Below are 17,724 nucleotides of genomic sequence, written 5' to 3' on the forward strand. Positions count from 1 at the left end.
AAATGCCAGGAGCTAACCCGTGGGGAACAGGACCCAGCCCATGGTGCTGAGCGGGGAGACTGCCCCGGGGCGGGCGGCCCCGGCCAAGCCCTCACAGCCACTCTGAAGGCAAGGGGCTGCTCCCACCCACTAAGGTCTGGGCTAAACCACACTGCCGACAGCCCTCCCTCATGGCCGGAGTAGGTGTCAAAGCCCTCCCAAATCTGTGGCCACGATGCCACAGCCAGCCCTGTGTGGGCCCACCGCTGGCATGAAGCCAGCAGAGAGCTCGGCGCTTTTTAGGTAGGTAACTACCTTCTCCAAAATCTTGCTCACCACGAAAGACTCCATGGAGGCTTCCACCAGTCCTTATTCCTATGGACAATTTAAAAATTAAAAACAACAGCCGGGAAACACTCCCTCCGCCCCAATGGAAAGGACAAGAGCTCAGTAACCACATGCATGCTTTCATTTTAAATGAATAAGCCAAGCCACCTCAGCCCCAGCAGTGAGCATCATCCAGGAGCAAGGCACACAGGAGCCTTGCTTCCCCGCTCCAAAGCAAGCTTGGGTGCAGCAACTAGAAAACGGAACACTTGATTATTGTGCCCATATCTTGCAAAGCCCAAGATGGGACTCGGGCAGAGAGGGGCACACTGAGCAGGCATGACACACCACTGGCGACCGTAAAGAAATGCTGGAGAGAGACTCACCCTGGGACCTGCGCAGCCACTTTAATGGATGTGGTGTCCCCTCTCCACAAAAAGTCCTTTGATGAACCGAAAGCTCTCTGACAATGCCTGCAGATTGTATTAACAAAACTTTTCACACAGATTCAAGAATTAAAAAAAAAAACCAAACCACAAAACAAATCCCCCACACAGCACACGCACTTGTTCCCTGAAACTGATATACCCACATTGAAAACCAGCGGCCAGCAAAAAGACCTGCTGCAATCTGGAAGTGAATCCTTTTGAAGAGATTAAAACAAAAGCTTTTCTTAGCCTCCTTCCCCCCTTAACGGGAGAGCTGTAGTTGTCCCTGCAGCAGGCAGCCTCTCTTTCCCGCTTCCCTTCAGGCAGAAGAGTTACAAATGCTGGAGTTGAACAGCATCTTTTAAAAGGACTTTTAAAGGACTTTCTCAGCCCTTTGGGGTGTCTTCCCCCAGCCTGAACTCCTGCAGTTGAAGAAGCCCCTGACACTCTCTAATCCAAAATTTATGCACAGCATACACTTACTGAAAAAGCCATCCTTCAGGGAAGGCTTGTTTAAATTATTTCAGCACAGCAAAACAGTGTTTGTTGCATTAAAATAGCCAAGTGGAAAAGTGGCTAAACTTTTTTTTTTTTTTTTTTAAATCTTGGCTGGCTACATTGCTACAGTTTTGTTTGGAATAGCAAAGCTAAATTGAAAGACAGTTATTTTCTAACCAGACGACACAGGATGCACGAGAAATTTGGAATACGTAATGTATCACCACAAAAATAACTGGAAAGGATGACACAAAACACAGTATGTTTTTTTCAGTCTCCAATTTAGGGAGAAAACAGCTTTTTGTGGGGACCAGGGTTCTTGGAACAGTTTAAGCTTATGCCAAGAAAAACATGTTGCCTGTGTGAGTTAAAAGTAAACAGAATCAGACAAACAGAATTACAGTTATGTTTATCCCATTAGCAGTCTTATAATACCATATTAAAAAATAATACCTGTTGGTTGTACCTCAAAATGTAGAGTGGCAACTTCTGAAAGTAAATGTCGGGAAGTGACGCTTCAGTGTGTACAAATTGGAAAAAGACTGCTTTTTCTCACTGTATCAAAATGAGCCAGGTATCTCATCATGCTTTATTATAAGTAATAGTTGCACTAATGCTTATATTTATTACTAAATGCACATGTAATTAAAAAATTCCTCAAATAGCCCAGTGGTTTGCTTACACACTATTTCTACAATACAATAATCTATGCAGCTCTTATTTCACTTTGAAATAGCACAATACTTGTTTTTCTTCAACAGAGGATCAGGAAAAGCTACATTCATAAAATGGGGGATATTTTCTAATTTAGATCAGGACTAGTCATAATTATTGTGTTTACTAATAATCCTCTAATTCAAATGTAATGAAACTTTAAGTATTTACACATATCTTAAATGCCTACCCAGCATCCATAAAGGTGCAAGGAGGCAACAACTCTTCAGTATCTTCCACTTTGTCCATGCAAAGAAATTGTGGTTTCACATCACTGCTTTGATCTGTTTTCTCTCAGACTGTGATAGCAGAAACTTTACAATAAACATATTCTTAGCTATAAGTGAAATAAAAAGCACAAGTTCAAGTCAGAAATCTATTTCCTCTGGTGTTACTGTATATTTGTCAGTGTGACATAGCACATTTGAAACCCATAATCATAAAACAAAAATTTACAGCCAAGGTTTAGGGTCTACATCTGTTTCTCTGGTTTTTGTACTGCAATTACCCACTGGACAATTCAGAAAGCAGCACTATGAATCATGTACTGCACACATGGTTGTGCTGGTCACTTTTTCGTTAGTACAAGAGGCCGAGGATGCCATAATGTGCTTCACTGAGAGAGAGAGAGCATTAACTAGAATTAGGATGAGTGCACCAGGCTCTCTAATAAAAATGACTTTACTAGAAGCAACAGAGTACTTCTGGAACATTACAGGCATATTTATAGGATGGAAAAATTAAGAAGTGCATGCAGAAATTCTCCCCAACTAAGTACCTCAGGGGAAGCAGACTTTTTTTTTTCTTTTGCTTGCATTTTACTATTAATCAAATGTAGCACTCTCTTGAAACAGTTTTGACAGCAGAGTAAATGGTTACTAGTGAATGATGTGTGTGTTTAAGCAGTGAAAGCAGAGACAAAGTGATGTTTTCTTCTACTCCCTAGGCAAGAGCTGACACTAAGCTTGCTGCCTCAGCTTTGATACTCACAGATTCCTTTGTGTCAGTTGCTGGGAGAATCACTGGCAGTTCACTAACCCTGCCTCACACACAGGGGCTTTGATTTTTACCTCTTCATTGACGATAGATGTTAATATGAAACAGTACTTGCCTGCCTTGGCAGGTTTTTTTTTCCCCAAGGTTTTTTTTTCCCTCCCCCCAACTGGTGATACAAATCTGAAGAATCTGAAAACCTGAATTCCCCCTTCACTACATGTAGTTTTTAGTGTTGAAGGATGTTTTCTTCATGTCTCAAGCACATGAATGATGTCAAAAGATTATGGGGAAGAAAATCACTAGGTCACAAGAGAGTGGCTGAATATTTAAAACTCTAAGGTAGTCCTAGGAAATGGGTATCAATTGTGAGCAAGAATTGCTCTGAAGAAAATAAAACAGTAAAATTATTGGCATGAAATGGCACAAATGACATAGAAAAACATGAAATACAGTGAAATTAAGTAAAAAGGGGTTTCTTCAGTCTGCTACACACTACTATGCACAGCTTGCAATGACCGAAACAGGAATTTGCACTAACAGGAAGAATTATTTCAGGCCTGAAATATAACAGTAACTGGTGAAAGACAATTCAGTGCAGAGCAGTATTTTATTTTAGATGGGAAAAGCAGAGTTAGTCATCTCCAGACCCAGAACTCAGGCATGCAACCAGTCTGCGAATCACTTACTGATAAAGGCTTTTTGTCTGTTTTAATCAGTGGATATGTATTTGTAAAGATGCCTTTAAAGCTGATTGCTTAACTTAAAGGCTATAAAAATAATTCATCTCCATAAACTTGAGCATACAACCATGTTTCTTAGAATCCATACAGTCCTTTGGCCTGGAGCCAGGGGAAGAGAACTGCCCTACATGATAAAACTGGAAGTGTATCTGGCTCAGCAATCCATTTCTAAGAGTGACTGCTACTAGATCTTTCTAAGGAAAATACAGGAATCCCTAGTGATTGGTGAAGTATATCTCACCCACAGGTCCTCTAATAGCCTATTCTCTAACAGCAAATCACTTAAGCATTAAAGCATGAGATTCAATATCCCTTCCAAATTTGTTCTTGGTAATAGTCCTGATGTTCTAGATATTCATAGATAGCCAATGTCTTTTTGGATGGTGATAAATTTGTAGCTCTGTGACACAGAAGTAGATAGTAAGTTATTAGGCTTTGAGATAAAGAAGAACAACTTTTAAAAACCCCAAACCAACCCAAAAAAAATCCCCCAACCAACCAAACAAAAAAAACCCACTGTAAAACTCATCCATGTTGCAAATAAAGGAGAGAGACCAAACTGCACCTTTTTAAGGCCCCAAAGGCTGATGGCTGCAGGCTCCTGAAAGGCTGGCAAAGAGGCAATGACATCATATGCATGAAAAGTGGATGACATGAATTTTTGAAGGATATAAAAAGAAAAAAAACATTATTAGATTAAAAACTGGCTGCATACTGAATCTACACTTGCTGTTTACGAGGATCCTGCAGTGCAAACACCACTGCTAAATGGCTGCCAGAAAAAAAACAGAAGTGAGGAAAAAAAGGTTTGTTTCATTTTGTTTTCTTTTTAAATGACTAGAAACTGCTGTTTCAAGGTTTAGCCAAGAAAGAGGTTTTTACTGCTAGCCTATAAATCCCTCAAAACATAGAATTATAATGGAAATGCTGAGGTAACTGGAGTGCCATGCATGGCACTGACACATTACATTATATAATCCAGGGAGAATGAAGGTTGGGAGATCTATAAAACCTAAGTAGAATCAAGATGTATGAAAGAGCAGAAGAGCAAGTAGAAATGTTGAATATTAAACTGCAGAGAATACTACTTCTAACCATAAAGTCTTCTGTATGCTGAATATGCTTATGGTTGGCTGAAGGCGAAAGAGCACAGAGCTCCATTAAAACTGAGATTCAAAGAGGCTGTTCAAGTAACTACTTTGTTTCTGTCTTTTTCTAAGGAGGTAGAATAAAGAAAGTTACCTAACAAAAGGATAGTATTTCCTGATGTTCTGATATCCTGGTGTCTCAGAATGTATAAATAAGTAATGCTAGAGCATGCAGAATAAATGGGAGTTCCAAACATAGGCAATTTACCACTCTAATTGTAACCAGAATCAGAATATAAATTGGGACAACTGTACTTCTTCTACAGGTTCACTAACGACAGTTTAAACTCTTTGTGAAAAGTTAGCCTCGATGGCTTTCTTCCGGAAGAAGACCAAAGTTACCAAGCAGTAACTGGAACTCCAGCTCAATACATACACATATCCTAACAGAGACTAAACCTTACCTAAGCCCTATTTAAAGACAGACTTAAGCAGCATTTAAGGCTTGTGCTCCTGCACTGCTGACAAGGACAACCCACATAGAGGGAACCCAGAGGCCTGAGATGGCTGAAACACATTTGAGCGGAGCTCTGGTCACATAAAGCCCAATGCAGACTGTACTGGATTATGCCATGAATGTAAACTCCAATAGATCCACGCTTGGCAGCGTGACATGTATTCATGACAATCCAGTTCCCACTTAGCTAGTTCCCAAACCTATATCAAACACTGAAAGAACAGTCCAGTATCCTATCTGTGGGCATCTTAGAAACTAGAATGAACAGGTGACTGGAAAATGTGTTGGCGTAGCTACCTGCCTAGCAGGGGTAATGTCAGCAATGACAATGTGGTGACATCACCTGAAATCTGCTGGTAATGATGGTCATCATGCCAACACCTCTGCTCTGCCTGTTGCCCTAATGCACTGTACTTTCACACTTTTGTTTCTGTCATGCAGATGTACTTTCTGTTTGGGAACAGCCTGAGTAAATTTTTGCTGTAAATGAGGTAGAATTACCCAGAAACTGAGGTATATATTTAGCAAATCGGTGTCTGGTTTCTTTTGTACAACATGTGCCATCAATAATGTGTGAATTAACTGAGGGCACATGTCCTCTGAGGAACATTGTTACCTCTGTGAATTTACTGATGTAGCCTGAAAAGTATACTCCACTAAGGGGATCAGTTTTACAAGCATAAAGGTTATCATAGTGTAACTACTGTTGAGCAGGTGAGGGATTCTGTATATTCCTTTTATACTACAGTAACTGTCCAAGACTGGGCTGTGACAGGTAACAGTCTTTCAAAAAGGAACAACTGCTTTCTCACCCTACATTGTTATGCCAATGTAACATTCAAACATAGATGAGATCTCAGGAAAAGTCAGGCTGGGCTGGACCTCACATTCAGAACAAGCAACGGCACCATCAATGACGTCCAGTCTGAAATGTTCACAAGATGTTTCCTGGTTTTCAAACTCTGCTAAAATATACTTATCAAATTGTTCTTCGGTGCATTCCTCAAATTCTACTTGCCTTCTGCAATTTAAGCCAACAAAGAAAAATTTGCATGGTCTCAAGCTGCTTCATTAAGGTAGTCCCACATGATTAAATAGACCTGCAAATTCCCATACTCTTAGACTGCAAGACTTCCATATTGGACCACAGAAGGGATTAAATGTCCACATATGTTAAGTCCATGTTCAGGGAACGACAACTGACACACACACTTTAATCAAAGACAATTTACAGAGCTGGCGTGAGTTAGATACTGCAGTGGTGAACAGCATACTGCCCCAGGCTTTGTGCAGTATCATGGATTTTTTGCCCTTTTGGGACCTTTAGTAGTGGAGGACATGCAAGGTGGTCTCTAAGCCTGTGGTAGTCTCTCAGCATATCAGGCTTGACAGATCTATAAAACTATCTAATTGGTTTCACATAAACTAGACCAAAAACTCTTCATTTGGGTATCTTAAGCCTTTTTCTGACTGAGCAATTCTGCACAGACCTTGTCATCGCACTGTAAAAAACCCAATTCTTTCAATCCAATCACAGTTTTGGGCAAGCATCATCAAGAACAGGCTTCTCATTCGTGGGACATTGATCTTCTATGTATCGTTATCAGACTATTAGAAAAACAGACTTACTCAATTTCATACAGAGACATGAAAAGAAAAATGTGTGGAAGGATATTCTATCCTTTGCCAAATGGCTTTGAGATCTCACCCTTACTGCATCCATCCATTCTGTCTTTGGAATGAAGTATGCCAAAGGATGCACCACAAGACAGGGTTGTGGCCAAGCTCTTTCAAAGAATTATCAAGATTGATGGATGGGTGAAGTAAGACTCAATCTATAGAAGCTTTAGTAACAAGAACGAGGCATGTGGACATTCCCAATCCTGAGAAATGTGTTGTAATTCCCCTTAAAAAGCACAGCAAGTTGTTATCTACAATCAGATCTTAAATGACAAGTTGGTGCACATATGTTAATTAAAACCTTTAAAAAGTTAAAGGTCCACCTGCTGGATTCTTAAATTTGTCTAAAAATTGTTAGGGGTTTTTTTTTCTTTTCTAAAGCAGGCTTACTAAGAGCAGAAGCGCACACCAGTGATACTAAAGCCTATTCTGCTAGCTGAACAATGCAGGAACATTATGTCACTCGGAGGTAGGGCTTCACAAGCATGCAAGAAAGGCTAAGAGCTTTGCCAACACAAATTATCAGACAGAACCTCACTGGAAAAAATGAGGCACAAAGATCTAAGTGAAGTGTAAAGCTTACTGAGACTTGAACAACATGTTGACAGATACCACTCCACTCTCTTGCTTCCTATCAGAACCCAACAGCCAAAGCAGAGATTCCTAAGCAGTGTTTTTACAGGCTAGGTTTAGTCTCTCCCTCATCTTATCAGTAGCCTTCAAAGGGACTGTGGGTGGATCTCCTCCAGGAAAAAAAAGGAAAAAAACCCCCAAACTAACAAAAAAACCCTCAGAAGTGCCACCTCTTCCATACAAATATATTGGCACAACCACAGAGGCTTTGCTCGAGCTAAGAAAACACACCTGGCTCTTCTAAAGGAGAAATTAAAGACTTCATGCTTCAGCCCTCAAGCCTTGAGTGGCCTTAGAGAAGAGGAATAGCTAAGAAGAGAGTCTAATCAGGATACAGGAAAATCAATACTGGCTTCTTGAAATGCCTTAGGCAGAAAGGAACAGTTTAAGGTTGAGACATTTTTCTGCTCTTTCTGCACAAGAAAATGTGCTGAAGACTGAGTGCACAGGTGAGAACACAAAGGTAGGAGAAGGCTTTCAGGAAGACTAAAAGCAATCCAAAGCATGTTATACCCTAAAGTTCTTTGGGAAATCTTATCTTTTAGAAGTTTTCTAGTTTTGGTGCATGAGAGATCTTTCTACACACCACTCAAAGTTGTCCAAAGAACATTTTCAGGGATAAAAGCACACCATTGTACTGTTATTTTCTGACTTTGTTGTGGAAGACAATTATTTAAGACTTAGTGGGAGAGTATGAAAGGAGCAGGAGTGTAATTCCAGTTCAGGAAAAACTCCAATAACTGACAACAAGTAAGAAACACAAGATAGATGCATTGTATTGTAGGGGTGAGTCCCATTGGCTGGAAACCCTGACTCTCCCAGCAGGACTCAGTTACATAGCAACTCCTGAGGGCAGATTAACCCTTTCCTAGTTAACATATCTGGAATGATTTAAGAGTCCTTTTCCTTCTCCTGCTACAGAATAATTTCATAGGTTTGCAGAAATGGTTTGGAAAAAAATGAGTCAAATGCTACCAGGGTAAAAGCAAAGCTATCTGACTCACCGCAGGATACTGATGGTACAATGAACAGAGAAGGCAGGGAGTTCACGTCAGTCTAAATGATATTTTATGTCCTCAGGTGTTCTGACAAATGCAAAACACAAAATGTATTTCTCATAAAATAGTTCATGCACAGTCTGTGGGGACGCTATCTAGACTGTATTTATCAAGTACCAATGGTCTTTCTCACCCAAATTCTGCCCACTCATTGACTCCTCTCTAAATAATTACTGAAGAACTGAAGAGTCCTCAGCTGGCATAGATAGTACTTAATTAATCTTAGAAAAGAAGTTCTCACCATCAGAAAATGTGTTACTTTCATTCAGAATTGTGCTGGTTGATTACTGTAAACTCTGAAATAACTCCTGTAAATCTTATAATACTAGTTGTTTTTCTTCTAACAGTCCTTTCTAATTATTGGCATCAAGTAATTTGATGAATTTGGGAATCTCTATTTATTTCGTCACAGCATTTCCCTATTTTGTTTTTAGAACTGCATTACACTTCTGTGTATACACATCAAATGTAAGCACAAATACTATATACAAATAGCATAGTACTATTCACGTCCTTCTGGTTATCAGAAATAATAGTTTGAATCTAAAAAAATAAAAATCTAAGACAAAGACTCCCAAAGCTCTCTATTTCTAAAATGTTAGAATTCAGCTACATTAGTTTTCTCCCTTGTAAGAGGGTGAGATGGTCCCTGGGGACCAGGAAGGGCACACATCCACACTCAGGGTGTGGTCACACTTCACTGCTGTGAGCCACAGCTGCACAGTGTTAGGAAAAAGGAGCTACTAAGTTTCCAGAGGAGAAAATAAGAGAACAGGCTGATGTGATATTACACTTACTTATGACTGTCTCCTGGTCACAGTAAGTGAGATCTGTCTATTTCCTCTTTTCTTTCTTTTTACAGGCAAAATTGGACTCATGGTAGAATGGGCATTAAATAATGCTTGGAAAGGCAGGCACCAGTGACGCTGCCCGGTTTAGACAAGCAGAGTAAGACTACACCTTTCCTTTCCTCTGGAAGACCCAGAGATGCTCTTACCTGAAGGTTCAGGGGAGAAAAGTCTTGAACCAGCTAATCTTCTGCTCCTCTTCCCCCACCCACCATTCTCATACATGGGCACAGCAGGTCCTGTAACACACACCTCCCACCAACATCTCTTCATGAAGTAAAATCACTGCTCAGTAGCAGCTCCTCAGTTCCCATTCAGACCAGTCAGAAGAAACCACAATCCTGTTAAAGCTTCTTATTTTCTTAGTTGCTTTAAAAAAACAGGTAACCTCTGTGTGTTACTGAAAGGACTACCTACGTGTTTGAGATATGCCTTGCTTTTCTAAACATTTCACACTCTGAAAGTTCATCTGCATTTTCTTTCTATGGTTCTCACAGATCACTTGCAAATCCAGTGGGATAGAAAGATATCATTTAAAATTCTATTTATTATTTAATTTGGCTTCTTGTATGATATCTTGAAAACTCATCTTGAATTACTGAGCTGCTGACTTTCATAAAACTAGAAGTATCAATATAGTGGGTGGGAGATTAGTACAAACAGAGGTAGTTCAGAAATACTTTGTGAACTGAAAATTAATTAGGAAGAATCAATTTAATTTCTTGGTATGGAGTTTTTTAAAAAGTTCATATTTTGTTATCATTAACCACCTGAAACTATCACTGACGCCACTGGAAATGTAGCCTCTAAAACAGTAAAACCTGAAGGACCAAGTTCAACATGCTTATGTTCTGTTGAAAGTACCTTTCCATATAAATGCCAACACACACCTATCAAATATTTGTGTTCTTCATTAAACTAATGCCTCCCTAGACCATAAACAAGATGGTGCAAAATATAGGTGTATTCCCCTGTCCTCCTACTAAGGTAGGCGACATCAAAATAAATTTGCAACCATATCATTATATCAATCTCCAGTATTACTGCATCAGTACTATAACCATAATTAACTAGCTGCAGGTCAAATTTCTAATAAATCTTTAGAAATTAAATGTATAATTTGTCAAAACCACATGTCTTCATAAATTGATTATTCAGAATTTAGAAGCTTTTTAATTAGGAGGAAATTTATGCAATACCATGTGTAATAATTACGAATCAGCTCTTCTGTGATATTTTTGTACATCAGCAAAAATTAAAACATTGGAAAACATTACCAGGTCATTGCAGTATTTCAATGTCAAAAGAAACACATAGTTTAAATGTAGAGGTTAAAGATATTTTCCCGTATCTTTTACATCTTACATAGCTTTATGATCTCAGAACTGCAATCATTAACCAAATACAAAATCAATGAGAAAAAGATCTAATGTGACCGTTTTCAAGTGCAGAGTCACTAAAAATGATTTATGCCACTGTAACACTTTTTTTCCATGGTTCTATAGTTTTACTAAACAGCATATATTCTAAGTCAAACTTCCATTTTATGCTACACTAAACAGTATTTTGCCTCTCTCATCCCTTCCAGCTAAAACTCTGAAAGAGTTTAAAACTTTAAAAACATCACCTTTGTAACAAGCGCCAAGATGAGGGGTACAACCCTGGCTGCCAAATAGAAAACTAGAGAAAAAGAAAGTTAAGTGATATTCGTTCACGGCACACAAGAAGCAAAAATCGTACCCCAGCTCCCCTCCTCTCCCCTCCCGGGCTTTCACCACGGGCCTATTCAAACTTTGCACCCCCACAAGGGCTCTGGGTACTTCTATCAACATTTCATAGGAGAAGATTTTTTTTGACAGAGAACACAAAAGCTGCTTTGTGTGAAGTCTGGACACTTTTTTTCTACCTAATAAAAACATGAATAGAAGTGGGACCTCAGCAAGCATATGGCAGAAAGTCTGGACTAACTGAAAAAAAGGGGCCTAGAAGAGTTTGCTCTCTGTCATTCCCCACCGTGTTTACTGTTGAATGTATATGGTGTAAATAAGGAGTATGCAGAGCGGGCCATAATGGAACATTGTTTATGTGCACATCCTGGCAAATGCATATACAGCATGGAGACTATTTCCAAGCAGAACATAAACACAAAAGAGGAGTGATGACAAACAAGTATTCCAAGGCAAGAAAAATGTTATTCCATATACAAACCAAACAAACTAAAGTGGTTTCTCCCCTGCTAGGATCCAACTGGCAGATCTCAGCTGCACACACTATGTAGCTGTTAAAGAAATGAGAGACATTCCAGGCTTACTGGTTGGCTTTCTTTTTCTTAAGAGACCTTATTATGCTCCCAATATTAAAAAGAAAAACACAGTTAATATTTTATTTTACTCTCTTGCAAAAACACAACAAAACAAAACAGTCCTTTCTTTCGGCCTGAATAAGAGCTGGGGAGATACAGCTGATGCCAAGAAAACACCATAAGGAATTAAGTCACAGCTTTTCTATTTTGAGTTCCCACTGAAAGATACAGAGATGGTTCTTTCTTCTGCAGGTCTCTCTGACAAACCTATTACACGGCTTTAGCAAGTGACACCAGTGTGACAATAACTTAGAGGTTTTATGCTCCTGGCAGAGTTTTTTTCCTTTTAATCATTACTCATAAAAAGGAAGAGGGTTTAGAAAACCCAAGTCCCTGCAATTTCAAGATAGCAAACCAGGGGATGAACCTTTTTTTGTGTGGTTACTTCTGGAGAATAGAGTATCATGCTTTGACAGCTGCTATGTTAATAAATGGGTGTAATTTTATTCCTTTAAAACTAACTTCAAACACATACCCAACTAAAGGAGGAAGAAAAGATTACAATTAGGAAAACAGACAGTAGAGTGGCAACAAGAACCACAGAAAGTCAACTGATAAAGCTGAGCTTTTTAAATGATTAATAGGCGTTTTTAGGATATTAGACACTAGAAGCTAGCAGCTTTAGTAGAAGATCATAGGAGGTCCAGAACAAAAATACTTTGTGATGTCCTTCACAGAAATGCAGAGCCAACCTGTGATTTTAGACTATTTTAAGATACTCAAGAGTGTGCCTCACTTTCTCCAAAGCTCTAGATACCAACTGAACAAACATGAAATACAAGTGCAGAACTGGGACCTGCACCTACACGTAGGATTTCTGCTGGTCTGTCAAAACCTGGATGCAAATGTCCCATGCTCTGCTTTTATGAACTCTTGGAACTTGGGTGCATCACTCATTGCACTCATAGAGCCCGGGCTGGGAATACTTGTAGCACCTCTACAATATATAGCCAGTCCTTTATGGAATCGCATTATTCTTTGATTTTCTTTTTTTCATGTATCACTTCCATTATACAAGACCAAAAGAACCGTCACAAAGCCTCTCGCTGGTGACTGGTTTAACATTAATACTTTTCAATTAAAATCACACTTTAGAATCCAAAGGAGGCTTATTTAAATTTTTTTTTTTTTAATTACCCTTGAACGCGCACCTTCCTCATCCCAGCATGACCTTACGCACACCCACTGCTTGGATTTCTGTTCAGCTGCTTGCAGACTTGTACAGAGCCTTCACTGTGCTTCACAAAACAACACATTTCTCATAATTACTCTTGGCTGCATGGACCACTTACAGCACGGTGACAGGGAGGGTGCACACCAATGCCAAGTACAAGCTCCCATGCTCTTTCCTCATTACAGAAGGTATTTCTGGTGGCTGAATACCTTCTGCATATTAGAGCTGTTGGCTGTACGAAGACAGGTTTTTTGGGATGTGTGCTACACTGGGCAACCATTCGGCAAAGAGGAGGATCTGTGACGGCTGTTGCAAAGCCGAGTCACAGTGGATGCTCTGATGATTTTAAATAAAAGGGGTTTTAGTAAGATTCCACATCTTACCCCTTACTCTTAAAGAAAAGGTATTAAACTATGGGAAGAATCTTAAAAAAATTTGCCAAATGTATAAAATTCCTAGTGAGACTTAAAGAATCTTTTTATTCTCTTCATCTAAGTTTCACTAGTCAAGCGAGCCACTCAGTTTTCATCTGAGAAGTTTTCAGCTTTAAGGACTCAGAAAAAAGGCTTATAAGCATGACCAGACTGGCATGTTGAAAGGCTAGGAAACTGAGGGATAAGGAAGAAGTACTCTAAATTATTATCACTAAGCCTTTTAATTTGTATGTCAGTATTAAGATTTATTTTACACTTGTGGCTGGCAACACTGAGTAATTCAGATATGCTAAAGTGAATTCAGGACCTGCAAAAGAGGCAACATAGGTACTGAAAAGGTACTGTGAAAACACTCTTGAGACCAGCTTTGTATTTCTTACTAACTGCTGTTCCAGCTGTGCAATCTTATACATCGTTGTTTACTAGAAAACTACATAAAAACTAATATTCTTTATATACTCCTCCCATCCCCCCGTTAAATTAAAATTGAGTTGTTATTTTAACCCTACTCAAGTATGTAATATAGTGATGATTGTAAATCTTTATGATCACAAAATCCCTTTGATTTATCCCTTAGTTTACGAGCTTTAACAAACATAATCCTAAAAACAATACAGAGGAAGATCTTACAGGCCTTCAAATGGTAGAGAGGGAGCAGGGAATGACTATATAAGTAAAGCTACAGCTTCAGGGCTCATGACTTTCCGGTTGGGAGGCTTTCTGAATGCTGCTAATAAGGTCCTGCCAGTGGAACCAGAAGAATATCTTTATAAAAAAAGGCCTTCAGTGTGGGAAAATACAATTTTCCAGAAAATTTTTAATAAAAAGCTAATAGATGCAGTACCTAATCTAACAACAGACATAAGTATGTCTGAATACATAGGAAAACATTATTATTAAAGGTGGCAAGTCCATCCTGCCCACCCCCCACCTCCAGATCTGTAGCCACAAACATGAGCATGTTCAAAGCCTATGTGAAGATACCAGACCTAGCTCTCCACTATTAGTGACCATATGGCAATAGCCAGTTAAACACACAAAAAAAAATTTTTCTTTTTCTGCTCAGTATTCCATGCTGTACAGCAAGAAGAAAATACATGGATATCTATGTCTGCAAAGCAAAGTATACCTGCCTTGTCTGCTCAGCCTTGGCCTTAGCCAAGATGTAGCCACCACCCTGCATCACAACTGACCCTCCGAACATTTTGGGAACCAGTATTAAACCAACATTTTAGCACTAAGGGTCTATGCACAAGCATGGCAATTCCTTTTGACTGTACCTACACTCATAAATACAATGGGCCAGAGCTCAGTTCCAGCCCTGAGGTTCAGCTTGCATTCAAAGCATCTCCCACTACATTACAGCATTGGCTTAGGGATATCTACAGACACAACTCAGCTGCCCCGATCCATGCCTGGCATTGCTGAGGAGAGGAGGCCTGTGTGCTACCTGTCAGTATGGACAACTCACAGGACATGACCTTGGCCCATGCCCTGACCCTGCTTGTTTTTCTGATAGCCTTTGAACCCCTGCAATTCACTCTATCCAGGAATATGGGCAGGAACTAAGCAAGTCTAAGAGCTTCCTATGGCTTTTGCTGACTCTCAGGACAGTTCACCACATTCTCGTGAAGAAAGAGCCCATGTGAGTAGCTGTGAGACTTCAAGCCCATGAGAAGTTCCTGAAAACAGAAATTGCAACAGGCACTGTCTTTTCAAGCATCATTTCTAGCAGAGGGCTGGAGTCCTTCCATGAGTGCTCTGTGCTGTCTCTGGAGCTGCCTGGTTTGGGGAAGAGCTGCCTCCACTGGGCTAGCAATACTTATGCAACATCTTTATACTCTCACTGGACCCACACAAGAAATCTGATCAACTACCTTCAGGAACCATCCAAAAACTTTGGAAGCTTCCAGTTGGCTCACTTGCTTGTGCATCTTGGGTACTCACATATCTTATGTAACATCCCCTTACTAAAAAACACAGAATTTTTATGGGTTTTGTACTGCCTAACATTTAAGCATATATACTGTAAGTCAGTGCCTTCAGTGACATCATCCTCTTGAGATGAGATATGGAGATGTATCTGATGAAAGAGGGAAAAGAGATCTTTATGTTTTTCTCTCCTGCATGTATCTCCCAAATGGGCTTGGCGTAGGTAGGAGTGATGCAATGCTTCTTTTGAAGACATTCTTAAAGGGTCAAAAATTAGGAAAATATCCCTTGAACACACCAAGAAGACAGTTTACCATACGGGAATTCTGGTCACCTGTTTGGAGTTTAACTGAAGCCACAACATGTTTCTTAATGCCGGCACTGGCACATGAAAATGGAGGTGAGCTTGCTGGTCACTTACATTTCACTAGTACAATGAAGCTTTTACTGGTTTCTTATTAGCGAGAAGAAAAAGTGCCATCCTGGTCAGTAACAACTGCTATGCTTCCCCTAAGTGTGCAATTTGGTGTTGAGACAACCCAGATGCCCAAGCTTTTCACACCAACAACAAATTGCCTTCTGGGAGGAACCTACTCTACCTTCTCATTAGTTTGGTCCCAATTTGTCTGTTTATTATCTAGTCATCACAGCCATCATTACCCTTGCCCCTGCATAGCTAAAAGAACTTTAGCCAAAAAGGCAACTGTTTGATGTGTCTAGCAGGCACTATGCACTCCTTACCCATCCCAGATATCCACTGTCAACATGGAGACAGGATTGCTTCCAGGATGAGGGTGTTGGTCACCCAGCCAAGATGCCAGGAGGGAAGGGATACACTCCTCAGCAGGTGTCACAAAGGCCAACCTCCCAGCCAAGGAGCCAAGGCCAGCCAGTCCTTGCCCGGTAACCCCCAAGGACAAGGCAGGCGACAGCGCTACACAATGGACTGGTGTAGAGCTGAGCACTATGGCAAAGAGACAGAAATCCTTTCAGCGATCTCATCCAAAAGCAGGAACCACTGGAAAGCCAAATTCAGTGCACATTGCTAGTCAGAGAGGAAGAAGCTGGCACGAGACACGATTGTGTTGCTTTCCTTAAAGGGGACTTTAAACAGCAAAATCTCTAGACCTTAATCTGTCAGAGGCACAGTGCTGTTGCAGCTTCCTTATCTTCAACAGGGTTTGCTCATGTTCAGCACATTAAAATGAGGCCACCTCTTAGTGAACAGGGCTGACGGGAAATACTTTATCACTAAATAGAACCATTTAAAATCAGACAGTTCTGGAGGTTGACAATCTAGGCTTAAACACCCTCCTGAGCTAATCATGCTACTCCTAGGGCAAAACCTATGAAAGAAATATGACACTTAAGCAGAAAATTGACATATTTTGCAGAGGAATAAGATGGAGTTATTGAGCAGAACGGTTTTTTAAGCATTTCTGTGAACTCAATTCTGATCTCAAAATACATAATCTGTTGGGTCTACATGACATTTCCACTGCTGATAAACTATGTTCAAATATATCAGGCAGAGGATGACCTACTTGTTTAAAGTTCTAATTGTTAATTTTAATGGATGGCTAGTAAAATTTGCAGTGCTGTGTTAGGGGAGAAGAGCCTAGACAGAATGTTTGCTCATGTTCAGCACATTAAAATGAGGCCACCTCTTAGTGAACAGGGCTGACGGGAAATACTTTATCACTAAATAGAACCATTTAAAATCAGACAGTTCTGGAGGTTGACAATCTAGGCTTAAACACCCTCCTGAGCTAATCATGCTACTCCTAGGGCAAAAACTATGAAAGAAATATGACACTTAAGCAGAAAATTGACATATTTTGCAGAGGAATAAGATGGAGTTATTGAGCAGAACGGTTTTTTAAGCATTTCTGTGAACTCAATTCTGATCTCAAAATACATAATCTGTTGGGTCTACATGACATTTCCACTGCTGATAAACTATGTTCAAATATATCAGGCAGAGGATGACCTACTTGTTTAAAGTTCTAATTGTTAATTTTAATGGATGGCTAGTAAAATTTGCAGTGCTGTGTTAGGGGAAAAGAGCCTAGACAGAATTATATGAGAAAAAAAAATTATACATAAAGCATTTTCCATAACTATTTATGTTTTAAATTCATACCTTCAAAGCCAAGTGCATGCCACTGGAGTGAAGGATTTAACAGTTGGGGGTTTCTGTTGTTAAGGATACTGGGATTGCTCAGTCTATAGAGAAGCCAGTGTAGTTGGAAAAGTGAATGAACAAACATCTTTACTGCCACAGCAAACAAAACCTGATACTGATTTTTCTTATCC

At 39.8% G+C, this 17,724-nt stretch overlaps 1 protein-coding gene across 9 annotated transcripts in view; it reads right to left on the reverse strand.

Annotated features, from left to right (window-relative positions):
* The window catches only part of RARB (retinoic acid receptor beta), a 324,550-nt gene that overhangs the window by 94,247 nt on the left and 212,579 nt on the right, over window positions 1-17,724 (reverse strand). For 7 of the 9 annotated variants that reach the window (XM_017732112.1, XM_017732111.1, XM_017732113.1 and 4 more), the window contains one exon: window positions 693-779. The exons of the other annotated variants lie outside the window; for them this stretch is intronic. In XM_017732112.1, coding sequence (XP_017587601.1) covers window positions 693-779 — 87 coding nt within the window. The remainder of the gene's footprint in view (window positions 1-692; window positions 780-17,724) is intronic. 9 annotated transcript variants of the gene reach the window in all.

Source organism: Corvus brachyrhynchos, unplaced genomic scaffold (genome assembly GCF_000691975.1).
Source record: "Corvus brachyrhynchos isolate BGI_N302 unplaced genomic scaffold, ASM69197v1 scaffold53, whole genome shotgun sequence".
NCBI lineage: Eukaryota > Metazoa > Chordata > Aves > Passeriformes > Corvidae > Corvus > Corvus brachyrhynchos.